The sequence below is a fragment of the Cyprinus carpio genome, chromosome B13 (genome assembly GCF_018340385.1).
Source record: "Cyprinus carpio isolate SPL01 chromosome B13, ASM1834038v1, whole genome shotgun sequence".
Taxonomy (NCBI): domain Eukaryota; kingdom Metazoa; phylum Chordata; class Actinopteri; order Cypriniformes; family Cyprinidae; genus Cyprinus; species Cyprinus carpio.
The window spans coordinates 5,879,851-5,902,448 of record NC_056609.1 but is presented as its reverse complement, the minus strand read 5'-3'; the positions used below and the strand labels follow the sequence as shown (position 1 = coordinate 5,902,448).

The following is a 22,598-nucleotide window of genomic DNA, read 5'->3' as shown; positions in this document are numbered from 1 at the left end:
TACAGGGATTTCCTGGATTTCTTCTGCAGGGCATATGGAGTTTCTGCACGAGAGCACCCTCCAGCCTTCGGATGGAGATTTACTACTGGTCACAGAGAACCATGCCTCACTGACAAGATTCACATGACAATTGCAGATTTTGCCTAGTCACGATTGCGATGTCATTTTGATTTATCATGCAGCCATAATAGTGACCGTCAAACACTAAGAACGACTATGTCTAAATAATACAGAACTACTGCAGCAAAGTGACAAAACTTCAATATTCACCTTGAACACCTTGTTTCCATCAAAAATAAAACAAACAGTGACCTTCAGAAAGCTATGTCCATAAAAGAGCTGCACTTGCTGAAAATCACAGACACCAATGCTAAAATGCAAAAAAAAAAAAGCTGATGTCATGATCATAAAACCTGGACAGTTGGAACACAAAGATAACTAGGCTCTATCTTAAACAGTGGAAAGTGAAATCTAAAAATGTATTAGCCAATGACTAACGACAGACATTATTTAGTAGGGCTCAACGTTAAGGATTTTTTCTACTGACCCGGTCTCCTACATTTTTTACTTGCCCTGCCAACATTTTCACTGGCACTGCCACAAAAAATAAAATAGTTGCTATCATCATTGTTTTTGATTTCTGTTATCTTGTATTACAATAAATGAGCTTATATGACACCAATATTTTAGATACCAATTACATTTTACAATTCTCGATTTTAATTTCGATACCACAGCAAAACCACTAGCTATAAATAATTGTAAAATTCAAACATTATAAAAAGACAAGTGAACAGCCAGTAAATAAGAACACATGAACAAATTTAAAAGTAATAGCACAATTAAATATAGGCCTATCCACCTTTTTCTCAACCCGAAGTAAGCCTCTCGGTGAGACTTCCATTTCATTAGCTGCTATAGGTAAATAACGAGAATAACAATGTGCAGTAAATGGTAAAACTGTTTGCAATACAAACAAGTGTGTTCTTAATTAAATAAACAGGTTAAAATAATATGATAAGGACACATCAATTGTCAATATCAAGTGGCAAAACAAACTGTTTTGTACATCTAAAAAATAGCTGGACGCAAATGAGAGGACCGGAAGATAGACCCATAGAATTTACAAATGGCGGCGCCCATTTTTACGTCAGGAAAAAAGGGTGGATGGCACAAAGATAGAAATGAAAATGTCGCTTTAGGTTTTTATGTTTGTAGATGTTCAAGGTACAGAAATTGAAAAAAAAAGCGCGTTAAAATAACATTTGCATATTCACTCTTCACCTTTATATTTCATATTATTAAGTTTCAGATTATTTTTCACAGCTATTTTGACATAGGCTATTTTTGTATGTATTTACCCCATTCAGGGCGGCCCACGTGTGTCAGAGACATGACTGTCTGTGTGCGCTGTTCACACAGAACACAACGCGTGAGTACAGACATGGTCAAAAGTTTTTGACATACAGTGTATTTGGCAAAGTTTACTGCTTAAGCTGTTGTGGTCTTCATTCACGTTGTTTCTAGATTATTGTGTAGAGTGATCAGATGCATTTGATATAATTACTAAAAGAAAAAATCAACTTTTCACAAAAACACAAATTTCACTTTTTTTTTGGTTCCTGGCACAAAATAACCAGCCAACATTAACTGACTAATCATATCAGTAGCACATGTGAAAGTGTGAATGAGTATTAGTCAGGTAAAATCACTACCATACTAATTAGATTGTAAGAGCAGACTGATTGCTATAAAGGAGGGAAGAACCCCTTTAAACTAAATTCATTACTTCAGACCTCCCTTATGTGTCCTCTAGAAGCTTGCGTTCTGCAAGTGAACGATGCTTTATTGTGCCATCCCAAAGAGGCACAAAATCACTTTCACAGACTTTTAAATTAAATGTTCCTTCCTGCCCATACCAGACCCTCCTGTAATGACCTTAGCCATCTTCAAGAATCGGCTAAAAACACATCTCTTCCATCTTCATTTGAACCTCTAACTTTAGCACTCTCTATCCTAATTCTATTATTTTGAAAACTTGCCCTTTTTAGACCTGCATTCTATTCATTTACTAACTGCCTTTTTTCTTAAAAAAAAAAGCTTCTCTAATCTTTTTATATTCTATCTATTAGTTTTCTTTTTATTTATAATAAAGATAACAAAAGCAAAAAAAAGGCCTCTAACACTGGCTTGCTCTATTCTCTTTCTATTATACTTTCAGTTTACTTTTTATTATAAAAAAAAACAAACAAAAAAAAAAACCTTGCTACGTGTACTGCCTTCAAGCTAAACTGGGACTTGTTATAGCACTTGCTTATCTTTGCTCACACATGCAGCCTAGGGATCGACCGATATGCCATTTTTCAGGGCCGATGCCGGATACCAATTATTACAGATCAAGGAGACCGATAACCGATATTTGAAACCGATATGTGTCTAGTGTAAAAAATGAAAATTAATGTCAAAATTAAGAATAAAAAGGCCCTCTGACAAAGACTCTCTTTAAATTATTTTAACACATCTTTAATTCTGAGAACTGTTCATAATAACAACATTAATATTAATAATAACAACAAACATAAAAAGTGCTGGGAGCATCCATCAGCAGCATTCTGTAAACTAAGTAAAACTTAAAGCAAATTTAAAGAGCAACAAATGAACAAATAATGGAAAATAAATGTAATCTCTCTCTCTCTCTCTCTCTATATATATATGTATGTGTGTGTGTGTGTGTGTGTGTGTGTGTGTGTGTGTGTTATATTTAGCATTTATTGCAACCCAGAATTGCATTAAAATCACACACAACCCATATTGTAGTAGTGTTTTTTATTTTTATTTTTGATGTGTAAAACGTTTGTTTGACTGTTTATCACGGCGATACAAACTAGGAAGTATACAGGACAGCGTCATCCAGAAACGTGCAATGTGAGATTATTGACAATTTACGTTATTAGCATAGGGTTATAAGCAGGGTGCGATTTGTGAAATAAACAGAGGGGGGGGGGGGTGCTTTTGAAAAATTTTATGAAATGTTCTTAATACGATGGAAATTGTATTTAGTGTGATCTCAGTTTAATAAAAACATTGTAAGCCTACGTTAGGCCTATTAATTGTAATGATTTAATGTCCCACGGTTATTCAAACAACAAATTACATAGAGAAAGCGAGCAAAGAACACAACGGAGCTTTTTGAAACTCCAAATCAGTTTAAACCATTGCGTCGCAAAATGATTCACTGTTCGATGCGCTTCAATCGGAAAATCGCGTATCGCGAATCATTTGATTTTTTCAGATCTGGACGTCAGAGCGGGTTTGCATGATGTTTTTATCCCCGGGGATAAAAGTTATTCAGCAGAGGTAGGGATGCATAGACCAGAAGGGGGGAAAAATCCAGTGAAGAGAGTGAGTCGAGCTGACTGACAAGAGTGAGGTGAGACAGACAAGACAATGGCGGATGATTTAGTTTAAAATGAAAATGCAAAAGCGCCTTTTTGGCCAATATTTTGGATTTTGAAAAGCCAGTTTGACTTTTAATTAGCCTATTTCGAGTTTTGTATACCTATTTAAACTTGATGTAATTTTTTGTTATTTTGATATTAGGCACAGCCTACCCTTTAGCATGGTGTATTTTTATTGTTTTTGTTAATAAAAGTTATGTGTTTATATACAGGCTTAAGTGAGTTTGACGTTGTATTTTGTTGTTCAAGCATTTGACCGCCGAAACTGCGGCTAATTTGAAAAGTGAACGAAAATGCGCACAGCGCTTTTAAGCTATTTAAAAGCAAAGGAAAGCGAGAAAAAGAGGGAATATTCAAACAAACTAAAAATGAACAATTGCTTTAAGCCAAATTGCCACTATTTGAACGTGAAAGTAAAATGAGAGCATGCCACTTTTACAAGCTATCTAAAAGTGAAGGAAAGCGAGGAAAAAAGGGAACACCTACAATATCCCATGGTGATACCGGTATTCCTGGTGTTGTCACACATCGATTAACTGGTGGGAAAATGTCTTCACTGTCACAACCCACAATGCAAAGCATTCAAGCACAAGTCGTACATAACTTTAATTCTGAGTGCTTTCATGAGCAAGCGCGCACACAGAGAGCCGTGTCTCAGGCAACATGCATATTCAGACACAATACGGACATATACATACAAAAGTATATCAAAATATCCCTGACTTGGCGAGAATCCTCCGAAAAAACAGTCGGTTATGACTTAGTGAACGTAAACAGTTGAGAAACGAAATCAGTTGTGTATCATTGTATTGGTCCCTTCATTTTTGTCTAAAAGTGACAGCACCTAATCTACAAGCTGCTGTTGGTGTAAAAATTATTAATCTACATTTAATTTATACAGTGAAGAAATATGCTGTTGGTTTTACATTTGATTATTCGATTTCTGTACCGGAACACCAACAGACCTAAAACAAAGTACTATTTAATTTGCATATTTGGTCTATTTATTTATTTGTGCTATTGTTCTTAATTTTGTTTCATTTGTTCTTATTACTGACTTTTCACTTGTCTTTAAAAATCCTTGAACTTGTATTCATAAGGCTAGTAGTTTTTGCGTTTTTTTGTTTTGCTGGGTTAGCGAATTGGAAATAGGGCTGTGCGATTATTTGAAATCGAATCGAAATCACGATTTGAGAGTTGCAAAAAGCCTGCGATGTGGATGGCGATATTATGCTGTTCCAGAACTATATATGACTGCAGCCTTGAGTGACAGCTACTAACAAGAAGTGAGCGCACCTCCGTTCTCCCAATCAGCACAGCTCTAGCCAAGCCTGTGTAAACACCCACCGTAAAAAAAACAAAAAAACAACTAGAGCGGGAGAGAGACAGAGTGGGATTATGGCTTCTACAGGGTCAGATCAATAGTTAGGCAAATTAAAACTAAAGAAAACACGTTATGTAACTTACGCTTCGAAACAACAGACAATGAACACAAAAAGGTAATTTGCAAGAGCTGCGTCACAATGCATATCAAGAGCATCCCTTATTGCTTTTCGCTATTCCCAATTACAGAAGAAGCCGCACCACAGCCTATGTCTCTGAATGCTCTTCTCATACTCCTCTCTTCCCCACGCGGTGCGAATCCCGCATCACGGACGAGCCATTCATATTTGCCGCACTCACGCAGCCTGCTTCGTAACGCTCGGTTATATTCTCGCACAGACCTGCACCGCAAATCTCCACGAGCGCATCTGGCAGTATGGATGAGGCTTGACGCATGCGCGAAACCTGCGTCGACTCACACCTGGCTCCGCGTTTAAAACAAATGTAAATTCAGTCTAACTGCTTGCTAATTTCACTTGGATGAAATGAAACATTCAGCACATTTTCCACTTGCTCTTAAAATCCCAAATACAATGTAACATATGCAATACTTTAATAATTGACTAAAGAAAATACAGTTCTTTATAGAGGTCGACCGATATATCGGGCCGATATTTGTCATTTTTTAATATATCGCATCGGCCGATATCCATGTTTAGTAGCGCCGATTTAAATTCAGGCACGGCGGCGGGCAGCCCCGTGTTATTGGTGCGGTGGAAAGTGCTGCTGCCCCGCAAATGTGAAGGCCCCCAAGCCAAAACTTTTGGAAGATTCAACAACAGTCCTGGGAGATAAAGGTAGTACAGAGAATTTCACTCTGTAAATGGGGGAGTGGGAGAGGTGGCAGCTCTCAGAAACACTGCAGCGTGATTGAGGGCTACATTACTCCCGCCCGCTCACAGACAGCACCGTTCTCGGAGAGACAGCTGTCCTGGAGCAGCACAGAACGGTGAATGACATTTGTTCAGAAGCATGGTTTGATGCAGACAATAGCCAGGTTTCCATCCAACTCATTTGCATTTAGGGACGTCAATATTTGATAATTTCCATGATCTATCGTCGTTTAAAATAACAATCAATGAATAAGCTTAATGCTGCAAAATGCGTCTGCAGCGGTATTATTATGTGCAAAAGCCACTCGGAAAAAAAGCTTTCTCTCTCCTGAATTAAAGGGGTTTTAGATTCCGAATAAAATGCTAGTAGCAGGACTGTAAAATGAATATGTGATTATGATCATTTGATAAAATGAAGGGAGCGTGCTGTACGTTGATATCATTTTTACTTTGTTGACTTTTTCCCGTCAAGGAAACCGCTGAATGCGCCTCTTTAAATGGTTCGTGTGTGCTCGTTGTTTGTATTTTAAAACGCAATTGCAATGTTTTCAAATGACACTAAAGTATTAAATATAAAATTATCCCAAACGTAACTGTGGCGCATGTGGCTGTGCTGCACAGTCAGTGAACCGCTTTTTTCACATTAAACATTTTATGCGGTATTAATGGACCGTACTTTATTTGATTCCTGTTCTGCAAAATGTTCGATTTTTTTGAATTTTTGCATTCCGGTAAGCTATTTGTTTTTAAAAAATCCTGCATTTACAGTGCATTAGATTGTGACAGTGCATGCGTGCGCAGACAGGACTAGCTGTGCGCGGGTTTTGGCTAGATTATTTGAAGTAGACTGGGCCTGTATTTTCGTAATAGCGATATATCACGGTAATTAATATGGCACGATTTGTTTAGCGTGGGCACTTCTAAGACTCTCGTGAATAATTATATATTACAAATTATTCAGATTTGGAATGCATTTTAAGAAGATTTTTCCCATCAACTGCTTCAAAAATGCACAACACCGCTGTATGCTGCTTGAAAGAATCGTGTGCTCTGAGGTAAACAAGCACGTAAAGAGAAAGCAACAAGTATTGACATGTGAGATATGTCGCTTGATTGAAACGCCACATTCACTATCTCTACCAGCAGATGGCGGCTAAAATGCAGCCCTTAGCCTGTAAAGCCCATATAAAGCAGCTGCGGGTGGGCTGAAACCTGGTTTGGCAATACTTTGACACTGTCCTACATATTTTCGGTTTAGCTTGGGGGTGGTTCATCACAGAGCAAATACTTAATATTTCGACTTAACTAGCTATGTATTTTTCATTCTGTTTTTTTTTTCTGGCACAACTGCCCTAGGATATGTTTTAAGTGTTTATACACTTAAAGTGTAACTTCACCACTTTACATTGGGGCCTATATGCTTTTGTAACAAACTGCCAATAAATAAATAAATACATAAACCAATCCGCTGGTTCCCTTTAATTAGTAACACATTGTTGTAGCCCAATTAAAGAAAACAACTTATGTTATTCTTAATTTGTTTAACATGACTAAAGCTATGTATTTTTTTTACAAAGCTTTTAATAGCTCTATAGCACATTTACTAGTTGCTCATGTATAGCATGTGCATTTACTGCATAGCTCACTATGCGATGTCCAAACTGAGAACATATATTTTTATGTATTGCATGTATTTTATTTAAAATCATTGAGTATTTGTAAACTTTCTTGAAATTCGCTTGTTAAGTAATTTTCGTTTTGTATCATTTCAAAAGTTCTTAATTGCCTTGTTCTATTATGTGTTTATTTTTCTTCTGAGTTATTTTTTTTAACAAGCTAAATATGTAGCACATTGGAATTAACCTTGTGTTCACACTATTATTGCTCATATAATTACACTTGCTTGCCTTGATGTTAATGCATTAACTAAGGTTGTGCTTCACAATGGTCTTATTGTAAAGTGAATACTATTGGTCTATAGACAGTTTTCTTTTGCACTTTAGTGTGTAGAAAACTATTTAACTTTAAATAGAATTTTCTGTATTGCTTTATTGTATTTAAATGTTCAGCCTAACCATATTTTTGTTCATAATACAAAAGTGTATTTAAAACCTCTTTGCAGACGACACAAAGTTAATACCGTGATTAAGCACCAGTATACCGTGACAAAATATTATCAATTAAATCGCAACAGGAAAATTTGATACCGGCAGAGCCCTTTTGGAGGTTGTTGCTCACGTCCCTTCTGTGCATTTTCCAAATGTTCCCTATTCGCAATGTTTCTGAAGTTAAACTATATATTTGCGCCCCATTTTTTTTACCATGTAAACAGACGCTATGACGGGGGATCCTCTTCAGCCCCTACAGCAAACGTCCTTTCCATAACAGCAGATTGACTCGTATCTACGGTCGATTTGACTGACCAGTGTAACCGTTCTATATTGTTCTGGTTGACTGTACTTAATCTAATAAAGTAATGAACAGATGCTATGTAGTTGGAAGTTAGTAATGCACCTTTATATGTTCGGTTTCAATTTATAAGCCAGACACAAATTGTTGCTGGTTTCTAGTGTGTTTTGCAGCACTACTATTATTTATTTTTTTATATATAATTAGTTTTTATATTTTCAGGTTTAATTGATTTTTTTTATTTATAAAATTTTTTTTCTTTTATTTAAATTATTTTAATTTTACACATTTATTTTCCAAAAAACTTGAAAAAATTCTGGCTTGATCAATGCTCTAAAACTTTTTGTAAATGATTGACTTTTTAAGATATATATAGGATACCTGTTGTTGTATATATTAATACTTGGTCAGTTTAATTGATTTGTTTGGTTAACTCTTAGATATTTTTTATTTTATTTGTATACCGTGCAGTGCGCAAATTAAGATTCGAGAGATGGTTCAAGTCCAGTGCTCAATACATGATGAATACGTTTAGAATGTGTGCGTCCACCCCTTTATTATTAGGGTGACAATTTAGCATAGTCAATAGATAGGGAGAATTCAGATATCGCCCTAAAAAAAAAGATCGGCAGCACATATCGGACCATCGCTGACCCTGCTCTAAACATCGGCATAGGCTATAGAACAAACCCATATCGGTCGCTCTCGAGTTCTTATTTATGAAAAATAAAACAATTGCTTTCCAGTTAATTCTGTAATGTAAATTTCTGTAAAAGTAGTTATACCATTATAATCTTGTCTGCCGAAAAAAAAAAAAAAATTATATATATATATATTATATATATACTATAGTATAGATAGATAATATATATATATACTATAGTCTATATATAAACCCATAAACCAACCCAACTAGAAAATGAATGTGATTTCAGGTTATAATGGGAATTGTATTGGTTTAATGTAAACTATAATGGTGTCCATATTTCTATGGATTTCCTTGGTGGGATGTACATATAGCATATGGCACCATAGAACACATTACTCCTATTGGAATAATGCCAAACCAAAAAAGGAATTTGTAATAGTGTTAATGGAACTAGGAATTTCAGCTTTTTTCTCACAGGTATGATACTCATACTGTGCTGCACATTATTGACAATATTGAAGCTTAACTTTGCAAATTTTAAAATCCGCAATTCAAATCGCAACAGTTCTCAATAAATGATGATACGTTTAGAAATGTTGTGCATCCACTTATTATTAGTGTGACAATTTAGCATGCAAATGAGGGGGAAAATAACTTCACTGAACAATCGCATTTTGGGTGGTGAGTGGATTGCATTTATGAAATCACAATAGATATGTCTGTGGATTTCATTATATTGCTCACCATGCAAACATGCCTCCTGAATAAATACACCAGTGGATGAAAAGTCCATATTCCAGTACTTTTATGAGGATTTTTGTGGATATGTTTCATTGATCTTACAGTTGGTATAGTGCCCATTCATCTGTATAAAATTACGCATGCTCCATTATTGTTTAAAAAAACAAAGCTTAAGAACACCTGAGATAAAATGATTTTTTATGTCTGATGGGGAAATATCGACTGCCGCTCTTAAAGCACAAGGATTCAAAGGGGTTTCAGTTTCTTGATGTTCTGTGTCATTTATACCAAACACAATGTTGTTGGTTGCTGTAAGTCGGCAGCACTACTATTATTTATTTTTTATATATGTTTATTTTTTTTATATTTTCAGTTTAATTGATTTTTTATTTATAAAATTTATTTTTATTTAAATGTATATTTTAAGTTTACATTTATGTTCCAAAAAACTTGAAAATTCCCTGCTTTGATAAATGCCTTAAAACTTTTATAAATGGATTGACTTTTATATACAGGTACATACCTGCTTATATATTTAATACTTGGTCCATTTATTGATTTGTTTGGCACCTGATATTTTTTTATTTACTACCGTGCAGTGCACAAAATTAAATATTCGAGCACCACCGGTACCACAAATGATGATACGTTTAGAAATTAAGCTTGGTGAATCCCAATTTATTATTAGCGTGACAATTAGCATGCAAAATGAGGGGAAAATTTCAAGATATCATCCTAAAATGCGTTTATCATTAATCCTGACCTCAAACACCACAGGCCAGAAAAAACCCACGTCGATCTCAGTTCTGGTTTATAGCAAATAAAACAAATCTTTCCAGTGAAATTCAGGACAAAATTCCCAAAAGAAGTTACCATTATATCTTTGTCTGTCGTAAAAAAAAAAATTATATATATATATATATATACATATATTATTATTACAAACCTCCTCTACCAACCCAACTGAAATTGAATGGACGAAAATATAATGGAATTGTATTGGTTTTTAATGTAAACTATAATGTATGTTCATGCCCAGATTCTATTGGTGGGATGTAATATAGCAGATGGCAAACCAATAGAACAACATCCTGGCCACGCACGCCAAAAAAACAAAAAGGAATTTTGTAATGGCTTAATGGAAACTAGGAATTTCCAGCTTTTTTCTCAGCAGGGAGTAATGATGCTACCATGCACAACCTGCGTGTGGCCCATTAGCTTGGATAATAATTACGAGCTTAACTTTGCAAATTTAAAATGCCAATTCAAATGCATAATATTTTCAAAAAAAAGAAAAAAAAAATAAAAAATAAATAAAATCATAAAAAAAAAAAAAAAAAAAAAAATAAATAAATAAATAAATAAATAAATAAATAAACCTACACTAAAATATATATCAAATAAATGAATTAAGAAATTAAGATGACAAAACTAAAAACACACTGAATCTTACATGCACTTTTAAGAACGGCAGTCTTTTCCTTTCCCATCAGACATAAAAAATATTTGCCCATCTCATTGTACGTTTCTTTCTTTTTTTGTTTTTTAAACATGTCGACATGCTGTAGGCCACAGATACAGATGGAGCCTGGAGCACTGGGACCTGCGTCGTTAACTGTGAGATCTGGCGACAAAAGCACCATCACAAAAATCCTGTAAATTTCACGGGATATATGGCCTTTTCATCCACTGGTCATGTTTTCCTTAGCTTCAAGGCATGTTTTGCAGCAGCTTGAAGCAATATAGCCAATCACGAACATATCTGTTGATTTCGATAAATACAATCCACTCACCACCCAAAATGCCGGTGTTCAGTGAAGTTCTGCTGAGTTTCTGCAACACATTCACCAATTATCGTATTAAAACAGGAAAGTGAGAATTATATAAATAACAGATTAATTGTCGCGGGTGTAAAGCTTCTTTGATTAATTTTAATTAACTTAATTGTGAGATCGCAATGATCTACAGTAAGATGAGTGACAGATTTCCAGTGATTATAAGGGGTGCGCCCATTGCGCACTATATAATCCATTCAGAATTTACATACATTCACTCACGGATTCACTCTCTGATAACCATTTATCTAATATTGCCACTTGCCATTGTGTTACGTATACTACATCAGTTAATTAAGTAAAAAGGGGAAGCAGGTGCTTGCCAGAGAAATATGTAATCTGTATACGCGCTGCATTGTAGCCGACCACGTGCCCATAGGTAAACAAATACTTTAATATGTAAGCATGATTTTCTTTTAACATGCAGAAACCAAAAATATCTGAGCGAAAAAAAAACGTGCAAAACCACGGCATTTAACCCGTTTAGCAGTAGTGATAATCGGTAGAAGTGTTACTTTTGGTTAGCGGTCAATATGCGCATCCCTAACATAAACACAGACCAAAAATTAGGGGAAGAAAAATTGAAGCAGTCCATCTACTGCTTCTGTGCATAACCGGTGTCTTATCGTGACTGCAGCCTATTATTCCTTCTGTTTTCCTTAATGTTAATCAAACAAAGAAAAAGAGGACGTTGGTAAACAATGGCACATCAATATGCTTTCATTTAAGCCCGATCGAGACCCAATAATATTAGTGAAAAGGATGCGCAGACCTGTGCAAAGCACGCTCTCACAATACCGTTTTGAATGGTGTGATTCTTTGTTTGTTATGTTGTCTCATCTTTTAGATCCGATGTATTTGTAAATGCTACTGCTTATGTACTTCTAATAGACTTTTTTTTTCATCCTGATGAAATCTTATACCGCAGGATGCATGATTGCCATTGGATCATTGACACATTGTGGGGACCACAGGACCAATCTTACATCTTGTAAAAAGGGGCATAATAGGTGCCCTTGTAATATAATGTATGGTTTATCCTTGATTAAAGCTGTAATACAGCATAAAACATGATTGCGTTGTAGCATTTTTGTAAAGTAATTGTTTTACTTTGTTTACAGTAAGACGTGTGTGCCAACAAGTATTGCTTCGCTACTACGGCACGTGCATGTTATAATGCTGTCTCGTAAACTATGCGGAAAAATAGCCTAATCTATCTGTCTTATATACACATATAGTCAGGGCTTGACATTAACACCGCCAACCAGCCACAAATGCGGGTGGATTTGCGCTCGTAGCGGGTAAACACAGTGACTCCAACTAGCCACTTTTTGCGGGTTGAAATAATGGCCAGGTGTGTGCTTTGGGAGGCTAAGTATAAGTTTAACCACAGAGTATATTTTCACTCGCGAAGCACTCTGACTCTGACGTGAGTGCTTTCAGAGTTTCTCTCTCCATCAAGCGATCTGTGATATTTCTCAGTTTCTCTCAATGGATTACAACAGCGCACCTGTATTTGTTGGTACCGTAAACTCTAGTGTCGATTGACGGCAACACAAATCGCCGTTTGCTTTCTCTCACACACAAGACGCAGAAGAGAAGAGAATGGAGTGAGAGAGAGAGAGAGGAGAGAGTGATTGACTCACTACATTTAAACAATATTCTTTGTTTGTATTTTCCTGTCAAAATAACAGCTTTTAAGAACAGCCCAGGTTTTCCTGGTAGTGGGTGGGAGTTTAATGCGACAAACGGTAATCCTCATTGGCTGGCAACTCACCTATTATCCCCACTTGTTTTTGATTTCAGCAAATCAGTTCGAGCGAACGCCACAACAACCTGATTAATATTCACGTATCCAGCAGCTATTAATTCCTTAGTAAGCCCTTAGTGGTTTTAGTAGTTTGTCTTATTATTAGAATCGTTTATCATTAGTATCCTATCGGTATTTTGTTAGTGTTTTTTTTCCCAATTTTTTTTTGTCAGAAACTTGAATGACATAAAAAACAACCACCTCTCAAGTTAACAATGTAGTTAAATGACTATAATATGCATTCACAACATGTTTATCAAATTTACTTCTAATTACTTAAGTTATAGTAAATAATACTTGATTATTATTAAAGCTTGGAATGACTGATGTTAAAAAGTGTATTTAAAAAAAAAATGGCGAATTTTACAAATATATATATAAATATAATTACACACACAATACACATCAGTCCTTGGCTAGTAAACTAAAGTATTTTATTAGCCACTGGCGATTCAATTGCCAAGGTGGTCCGTAGGAGGGTTGCAACCTAACCAGTAGTCCATTATTAGTGCCTTGAGCACAAAAATGACACAAACTGAAATGTGTTTCCTTATGATGAGAGGAAGTTCCCCTCAAAATTGTAATGACGATACAAGCAACTTTTGTCCGAACCAATGGCATGTATTTTCTCTGTGAGGTTTCGAGACTGACCTATTTTCCATTGCAACTTATGTAACAAAGAATTTACCAGTGCGTGTTTCCATAAAGTGATTCTGAGTCTGATTCTGATATTTACACGGGCAGTGTTTCTAATGCTAAAGGTGTTTTTTTTTTTCATGTTTAAGTTTTCCACATTTATTATATGTAATAAGAAGCTACTCCTTCTATGACTTAAAACATCACAACACACAACATAAAAAGAGCTAAACACACAACAATCACATATAAAAATAAACATTACACACAACATCCAAATATCTGATAATGACCTGTAGTGTTATACATTTCATGTGGTATGTAGTCTTGATTTGGGTGTGTACAGTGGTTTTTACATTTAAAAGGTGTTTGTAAATCGAGTTCAAGTAAATATTAGCACGCCATAGTCAACTTTTATCATGTAATTTTCTCAACACCAAAAATGTGGCTAGTAAAAATGGTGTGGGGCTAGTAACTTTGAAAAACCACTAGCCACATTGGCTAGTGAGCAAAAAAGTTAATGTCAAGCCCTGCATATAGTGTATAATTGGAACACAGTTCGTGATGGAAGCTGAGCTGGATGATCTGAATCAGGCTGGGGCTTAGGAGAAGAGAGAGAGAGGAGAGATGCAGAGCAGAGGGACACGAGCGACAGGATTAAGTAAACGCTGGCTTAAGGACACTGATTTTAAAAGCTTATGAATCCATTAGAATCGTTAGAAGACCCGAATCGTCCAATCAACATATGAACAGATTTGTTTGTGTGCCCCTAGGTTTGACGGCATTTTCCAAAAACTCTTCCTCTTTTTCTAATAGCAGCACCAACATGAAACCGCCCCCTTTTGTTGCATGTTCGGGTGGGCAGGTGTTGTGTAAATTTCAGGGTTTTGATGTCACCAAAACGGTTAAGTAACTCGTTGTAGACCCTACGAGCCATAAATGTAGGCATGAAAACTGCCAAATTTGAACTTTCGGTTTGCTTAGAACTTTCAGTGTCGTAACTTTGCAGATATAATGTTTATGCTCAAACAGCAACATTACACACCAACTAAACGTTAAAAAAGGGTAAATCACCTTAACCTTTAATTATTTGATTTCTTATACTATTTCTTACTTAAATGTTTATGGTTAAATAGACCTACGGTACCCTTAAAAAATCAAAACACAGGATGATATTTTATAGTACTTGTCCTATTGATTTTATTTAGTAACCAAAACAACAAAGCAACAAGAACAATAACTTCAGGGCTGTACATATATGTCACATGCTACGAAAAAACTGGTCTGAGCGATGAATAAATTTACGACTGTAGCACACATGCGATACAGTTTTTGCACGTTCACAAACACAGCCACTTAAATAGTGTGAAGTGATTTCATGTGCTTGTTTGTGTTTGTGAGATTGATTATTACTTTGATTGTTAGGGGGGTGCGAGTATGACTATTTTTGATGTGTGGACAATTAAAATGTCTCCACTGTCTGTTTTAAAAATAAATATATCGTTTTGTATCATGCTACAGCGCACATTCTTTTAGCTGCCAGTTCTGCGCCGCCCCTCCATTCATCTCACTATAATTGCACAACGCCACACTACATTCACATCAGTGTTAGCTCAGCAGTAGAGTTACTCTCAAACGGACCACTGCACACTGCAACTGCGCAATGCACAAAACTACATTATTTGCATCTAGCCTTTATTAAAGCCATACCGGTTTAAACATTTAATTCACATCTGAAAACTGCACACGCTTTTTCACACTAGGAGCCTTTCAAAAAGACCCTGGATTATTTTCTTTCGCATCTGATTTATTTCGCATATAATACTGTCAAAAACACACAAGTTTTAGGGCTGGACGATATGGCCAAAATTTTACTTTACTATCACGATATATTTCTTAATTTCGGTTCGATACGATATAATTCCGATATCGATAGGAACACTTATAAAAAAGCCTCGTAACAACTGCCAAGAACGCCCCACAACCCGATTTCATTGTATATACATTTTATGAAAAATGAATCTTGCCAAGTCTGACACCTCTTTAAAGACATTTAATATTTTTGGTAAAAAAAAAAAAAAAACACCTATAACTATTTGGGAGTTAAGCCTCTCAATACAAACAATAAATGTGAAATCACTGTCATAAAATCATTTCAGTCATCCCATAATTTTAAAATTAACCATCTTTAACTTCAAACTGTAGGCTAATATATACTACCAGTCAAAAGCTTTTGAACAGTAAGATTTTTAATGTCTTTTTTAAAGAATTCTCTTCTCTGCTCACCAAAGCCTGCATTTATTTGATCCAAAATACAGCAAGAAAAGTAACATTTTGAAATATTTTACTATTTAAAATAAACTGTTTGTAATATTTGGAAATATTTTACAAGTGTATTTTTATTCCTGTGATTTCAAACGCTCTATTTTTTAGCATCATGACTCTGATGACATGAATCCTTCAGAAATGTGTCATTCTTATATTCCGATTTGCTGCTGCAAAATAATTTGTTGAAATCAGCTGGTTAGGCATTCTGATTGACATGCCCCCATTGACAAGTTTAGAAAACCTTTATTTGAAATAGAAATATTTTTAACATTATTAAATGGTCTTTATCATCACTTTTGATCAGTTTAAAAAGCATCTCTGCTAAATAAAAATTTCTTTCCAAAAAAAAAGAAAGAAAGAGAAGACATGATGCTGACTCAAAGCTTTTGAATGTGAATAGGGTAATCAAAATCAAAATGTAATCAAAATGTATGTTACAAAAGCTTTGTTTCAGATAAATGCTGATCTTCTGGATCTTTTATTCATCAAAGAATCCTGAAAAAAAAGTACTCAAACTCTCTTAAATATTGATAATCAGCAAATCAGCATAATAGAATTATTTCTGAAGATCAATGTCAGACTGGAGTAATGAGCCTGAAAATCCAGCTCTTGATCACAGAATAAACTACATTTTAAAAATTTAAACAGTATATTTTAAATAGTTAAAATATTCAAAATTTAACTGTTTTTGCAGTACTTTTGGATATAGATGTGGAAACAAAATGTGCTTTAACAGTATAAAGAGTGCTCTTGAGTTGTTGCATGAAAAAAAAAACAATGTGTGCTGGAGCCGGGCTTAAATGCAAAAATTTCCTGCCACAGGAGTCGCTGTGAGCAGGAGGCGCTGTGAGAGTAAGGAGAACAAAAAAAAAATAGACCAACCAACGTCCAAAAAAAAAAAAAAAAAGTTTCGCCAGTAAAACGGCTATAATCAAAGAGAGCTCCATCGGTTGCCTATGCTATCATCACAGCTTCGCTTATCAAGATAAAATGAAAATGCCATCGAAACTTTTCTGAAACAGTCGGTTCCCTTCGAGATACATTCATATAACACACCGCGACATGTTTTGATTTTGAAACGTACAGTCTCATATTTATTCAACGAAGTCAAAACGCCACAAATAAATCAATGTATGGGGAACACTGGTATATCGAAATATCGGAAATGTAGTTTAAAAACCATATCACCGTTATTGATTTTTTTTTTATAGCGATACATATCGATATTGAATTATTTTCCAGCCCTACAAGGTTTACATATAAACACAGTTGATTATGTCTAAAATGAACATAAACAGTTGAGAGAGAAAAACGCGTGCAGCTCTTAAAGCCATGTTGTCATGAAGATGTATTAATTTCTTTCTTATGCTGAACAAAAAAGAAGATATAAAAATTAATTTCTGCCATTATTTACTCACTCCCATGTTGTCATGAAGATGTATTAATTTCTTTCTTATGCTGAACAAAAAAGAAGATATTTTGAAGAATGTGGGTAACCAAACAGTTGCTGGTCCACACTGACTATGAAATTAGGAAAAAATACCATGGAAGTCACTGGGGACCAGCAACTGATTGGATACCCACATTCTTCAAAAAAATAAAACTTTTTTGTTCAACAGACGAAATAAACTAATTCAGGTTTAAAAACAACTTGAGTAAATGATGGTATAAAAATGAAACACACTATGACAGAATTGAAGACAGATGTCACAATTTTCCTTTTTGGGTGAACTATTCTTTTAATGTTAATAAAACAACAAAACAGAGAAAAATCACTCACTGCTCTTAACTGATGAACTTACCAGTCAGTTGCTTTACAAAAGTATAATTGATGTATATAGTGTATGTATATAGTGTTTTATTTTAATATTTGTTCATTCAGTTTCTTGAATGTTACTGCTAAATACTGCACCTGAAAAATAAAGAACTGTTTGCTTTATTTGTATATTATGTGTATTTGTAATGTATATCTTCGTTCTTATTTATGTTTGTTATGTTTCTGCACTCTTCCATTTTTAGCAAATTAAGAAAACGTTGTCTAAAAACAATTTTTGTAATGGTTTGTATTTTTTGTGCTCTGTATGGAACATCAGTGCCTCTTTAAGTGTTGACCTCCATTATTGTTTGTTTGTTTTCAGACATGATAACAGACGTTTTTATACTTGTTGCTACAACTTTTTGGCCTGTACTACAAAACTTTTCAACCTCTGTAGCACCAGTCCTATGTGAAAAAAAAAAGTACAGCCCTGACATTGTGATATATATCGTTAATGTGAAATGAAGATTTTTAGTCATTTTGGCCCAACATTAAGTGAAGTGTTGGCCCAACATTAAAGGAACACTCCACTATTTTTGAAAATAGGCTACAACGTGTTACATCGTGTACTAAAACCAACAGCAAAGTTCCTTGATTATTACGCCAGAATGAGAGTATAGTACCTAACCATATCGGCCTAGAAAATCGAAACTTTTAATTTTCCGTTGGTCCAAGGGTCTCACCTTAGTCATGGTATTGAGGGTGGAAGAGAAAGCTGGTTATTCACTCCACCCCCTGGCAATTCCTGCCGGACCTGAGACTTGAACCCACAATCTTCGGGTTACAAGACTGATTCTCTAACCATTAGGCCACGACTGCCCTTAAGAGGAGGGTTGTAACTAAACTCTGACATGAAGGCATATCTTCAGGAGCATGACCTAGCACCCCAGTCCTACAACATCACCCTTTATGTAAGCCAAAAATCTTGAGATACCCCCATAGCAGTAAGGGCCCAGTCCAAACTCCTTAAGCATGTCAGGCCAGTGCTGCGGCCACTCTCTCTTGATCATCCTCAAACTATGCGTGAAGAGGGCATCCTTAACATGACATTCCTCTTGCAGAATGATTGGATGTGTACCCTAAAAACAGGGACATTAAGACATAATATGAATAAGCAATTTCAATAAACCACGCAATAAGATGATTTAGTAGATAGACTTCCAAAATACTTACATCTGACAACAGGCCCCATAGTGCAGTTTTTTCAGCTGGAGCTTTTTCTTGTGGTGGCATGTCATTCCACTTAAACCTGTTCATAAAAAATGTGTTCAGCTTAATGCTCAGCATTCACTGTGGTGTATACGTACAGACTAAAGGGTTTAAAATGCTTACTTGACTACATGCTCCAGTATCTGCAGCCCAAAGTGTCTGACCACTGCAGTCTGTGATTTCTCCGCTAACTGAAGACCACATTCAACACAGAGGGGACTTTTCTCTTTGAAATCTTCAATAAACTACAACAACAAAAAAAACCTATTAGAGAATTTAACAGCATATCGTTGTACTGCATCGTTACATATAATTCATATTTTAGTATGTGCAGCTCAAATGACTGATCAGAACAGCAAAGGGAAAAAAAAAACTATTTCATGAAAAAAAATTATTTGTAAACAAACAATACTACAGTAAAATCAAATTAAATTTACATTAAATTATGGGGGCAACACAACAAATTTTATATGCACATTGTTTAAAAAAAAATCAAAATAAGTCAGCAACATATCAGTTGTAATAAATCTGAGACATCGCTGCATTTTATTTACAGATTACAAAAACATGGGAAGATGTTAGCGGTTGTAGTTTTATTGTATTTTTTCCTAAGTGAGGAGCTCCATACTTCAGATACGATCAGCTAGAAATAATATCGTCTCCTGTGAGCTTCACATGAAGAGGGATATTTGTGTGGCACACCTCACCTCAGTGTCTGTTAACATGCACCGTTTGTGTCATTGTGCATACTGTACCGAATGCTCTGCATCTGTAAATGCGAGGATGTAAAGGCGCATGGCATGCAACATTTTATGTATGCGAGATAACGTTACTTAAATAAATGTCGCCTATTCCTACCGTCGTCATGCTTCTTGATAGATATTGATAAGATTACTATGATAAGGCAGCAAACAAGAACATCAAAACTTATTAAGATCACGATTTGCGCGTATTAATTTTTTGAAGAAAAAAAAAACGGGAATGAAACGGAGGCACGATTAACTGGAATAACGTTAGCCAAACCGTTATTCTTACGTGACCTACATAATATGAATTTATAATTCAATGCATCCATAATAGCCTTTTAATCATATTTGAAATTAGACGATAGTTCACCTTTAGGGCCTCCAGGCGGTATGTTTGGCTTGATTCTGCCTCCATCATCACATTCACAGCCTTTATAAGCTCATCGCACAACGAACGTATCGGTTCAGCCATGACTTTAAAACGTCCAGTAGATGGAATGTAAAACACCAGTAGATCTGTAAAATGTACTGCACACTCTACTACTAGCTCAGCATACATAGGCGAGCATTAAACAAAACGTGGTAGGTGCCTACTGTCTGTGGACCGCCTTAATCAAGATGGCGGAAGTTACTTGACCTATGGGGATTGTAGTTTTTAAAAAAAAATAATAATAATAATAAAATAAAAATGTCGTTAACATAACCGTTTCTAAATACCAAACTGCGTCCCAATTCGCCTATATGCCCTAACAGTATGTAGCTAATATTTGTGTGAATAAGTATATACCTTTGAGCCCATACTTTGTAGCAAAGAGGAGGCAGGATTTGGGACATACCAATGTGTTCTGTGCCCGCCCCGTGTCTCAATGTGCCTACTTAACTACGCCCTTAAAGTATGTACTCTTTTGGTGAAGAAAAAGTACACACTTTTGAGTGTGTAGTAGAAGACTGGGCAAGCTTTGGGACATACTACGTCACACAATTGCGTCTTTAAAGGACCGCTCTGTCGCACCTGTTACACGCACCCTGTCACTGTAAACTGGCCTGTCAATCATCTTGTCACAGTTAACATCCTCCACATGTAGCTCGTTGATCTGCCAGTCGCGGGTCTTTCATGCGGAGAACTCTGCTCGAATTTTCTGCATAATGATGGATTTAAAAGTTAATGACCAAATGGATGCTTAGAAAAGTTCACATTGCTTTTGCAGATTAAATATAACACGGATAAATAAATAAATATTTTTTACCAGGTTAAATGTTGATTATTAGTAACTCAAACCCCTTTTTGTAAACCTCTTTATTCGTGTTTGTAGTTCTGGACCGATTCCTTTGCAAAAATGCAATGGATCGTGGGCAATTTTAGCCATTAGAGTGTGCATGGATCCACACTTCAAAAACTGACCTGAAATAGTAGACCATCCGGGGACTTTTGGCATACTCTTTTCAGCATACTATGTTTTGGGACACACATCTCACATACTATTTAGGATGGATATTATAAACATTAAGACGAAGGGATAGTGTGCCATCACTGCATACCAACCTGTCATTCATCCTGTCACAAACATCCTCATCACATATACGTTCCACAATACATTTAATTGAATTAATACTACCCAAGAAATTGTTTTAAATTAAATACACAGATAACATTAATTAAATATTTGTTAATCACTAGGTTAGACATTGATTAAGAAGTCCCCTCAGGGCATCTGTACCCAGGGCTCGAATTGAGGGGGGATGCGGGGGGTTCAATCGCAAAAGTTCAGTCGCAACTTTTGAATTTCTTTAAAAAGAAGACAACAGAAAAGGTATTATTTTTCTGTCATTAGAATTTAAAAACATTTCCCTGACATAATGTTACTGTGCTGTATGTGGATTGAGAGATAAGCTGACATTATCAAGTCATCGACATTGCAAAAACCAAACAAAAACAAGTCTTGAGAGTCCAAAATCATTCACTGCGTGATGAAGCCTTTTAGAAATACAGGTAAAATAACCATATAATTCAAGCAATTATAGAAAAAATACCCATATATGAGTTTTTATGTTTTTATATTCACTGCAGTGCACAAGCAATGTACTTTTCTGAATATCAGTAGGCCTACATGCGCGAGCACAAATATGCTATTATTTTATACAACAGTACAAAAAGTAGTAACACCGTGTTTCGTTCCTTGAATTAATCAGTTTTTGAACGAATCAAGTGAGACAGTGATTAAAGGTGATTAAAGTGATTAAAGACAGTGATTAAAGGTCCATTCAGATGGACACTTCCCTGTGTCCCAATGTGCATAGCCTACTATCCAGCCTGTCTGCCCTAAATAGTATTGAAAATATAATATCAAATTTCAAATAGAAGTAATTTGATCTGAAAGATTCAATAAATAATTTATCAAAACAAGGGCTTGCTGCCACCTACTGGTGGTTTTATTGTCATCATTATTTATCCATGACAGGACTAAACCAACCAAAATTTAACCAAGCACATAATTTATCAAAATATTGTTTAATTGTCAATATTGAACAAAATTCCTCCATTTCAGGCCTAAGAATGAAAAAAAAAAGGTTATAAATAATATTTCATTTAATACTTTCATTAAATAAAAACCTTTTTAAAAATTATACAAAGTAATTAAACATTATGTTGGCTACAGGACCCATATACACCCTATTTTGTCCAAAAGCAATGAAGTTAATGACTAATTTTCATAGTAGATAAAAATATGCCAAAGCAATTATTTT

The 22,598-nt window shown here is 35.3% G+C and overlaps 2 protein-coding genes across 3 annotated transcripts in view; both read right to left on the bottom strand.

Moving 5' to 3' along the window:
* Positions 1-18,892, bottom strand: part of LOC109069047 (exportin-5-like) — a 109,126-nt gene extending 90,234 nt beyond the window's left edge. For both annotated transcript variants that reach the window (XM_042736308.1, XM_042736309.1), the window contains exon 1: positions 18,833-18,892. In XM_042736308.1, the coding sequence (XP_042592242.1) occupies positions 18,833-18,838 (6 nt within the window). In that variant the 5' untranslated portion in view covers positions 18,839-18,892. The remainder of the gene's footprint in view (positions 1-18,832) is intronic.
* Positions 18,874-20,484, bottom strand: LOC122139501 (exportin-5-like). The gene is made up of 4 exons (XM_042737665.1): positions 20,224-20,484; positions 19,231-19,352; positions 19,072-19,147; positions 18,874-18,915 (listed from the first exon to the last, which is right to left on the bottom strand). Exons 1-4 carry the CDS (start codon positions 20,410-20,412, stop codon positions 18,874-18,876), a joined length of 429 nt encoding a protein of 142 aa, XP_042593599.1. The 5' UTR covers positions 20,413-20,484.
* Positions 20,485-22,598: the final 2,114 nt, after the last annotated feature.

Coding starts and splice junctions, on each gene's coding strand:
- LOC122139501 (XM_042737665.1), bottom strand. CDS start 20,412: ATGTATGCTGAGCTAGTAGTAGAGTGTGCAGTACATTTTACAGATCTA. Junction 19,353..20,223: donor ACCGCCTGGAGGCCCTAAAG/GTGAACTATCGT, acceptor TTGTTGTTGTAG/TTTATTGAAGATTTCAAAGA. Junction 18,916..19,071: donor TATGGGGCCTGTTGTCAGAT/GTAAGTATTTTG, acceptor CTTCACGCATAG/TTTGAGGATGATCAAGAGAG.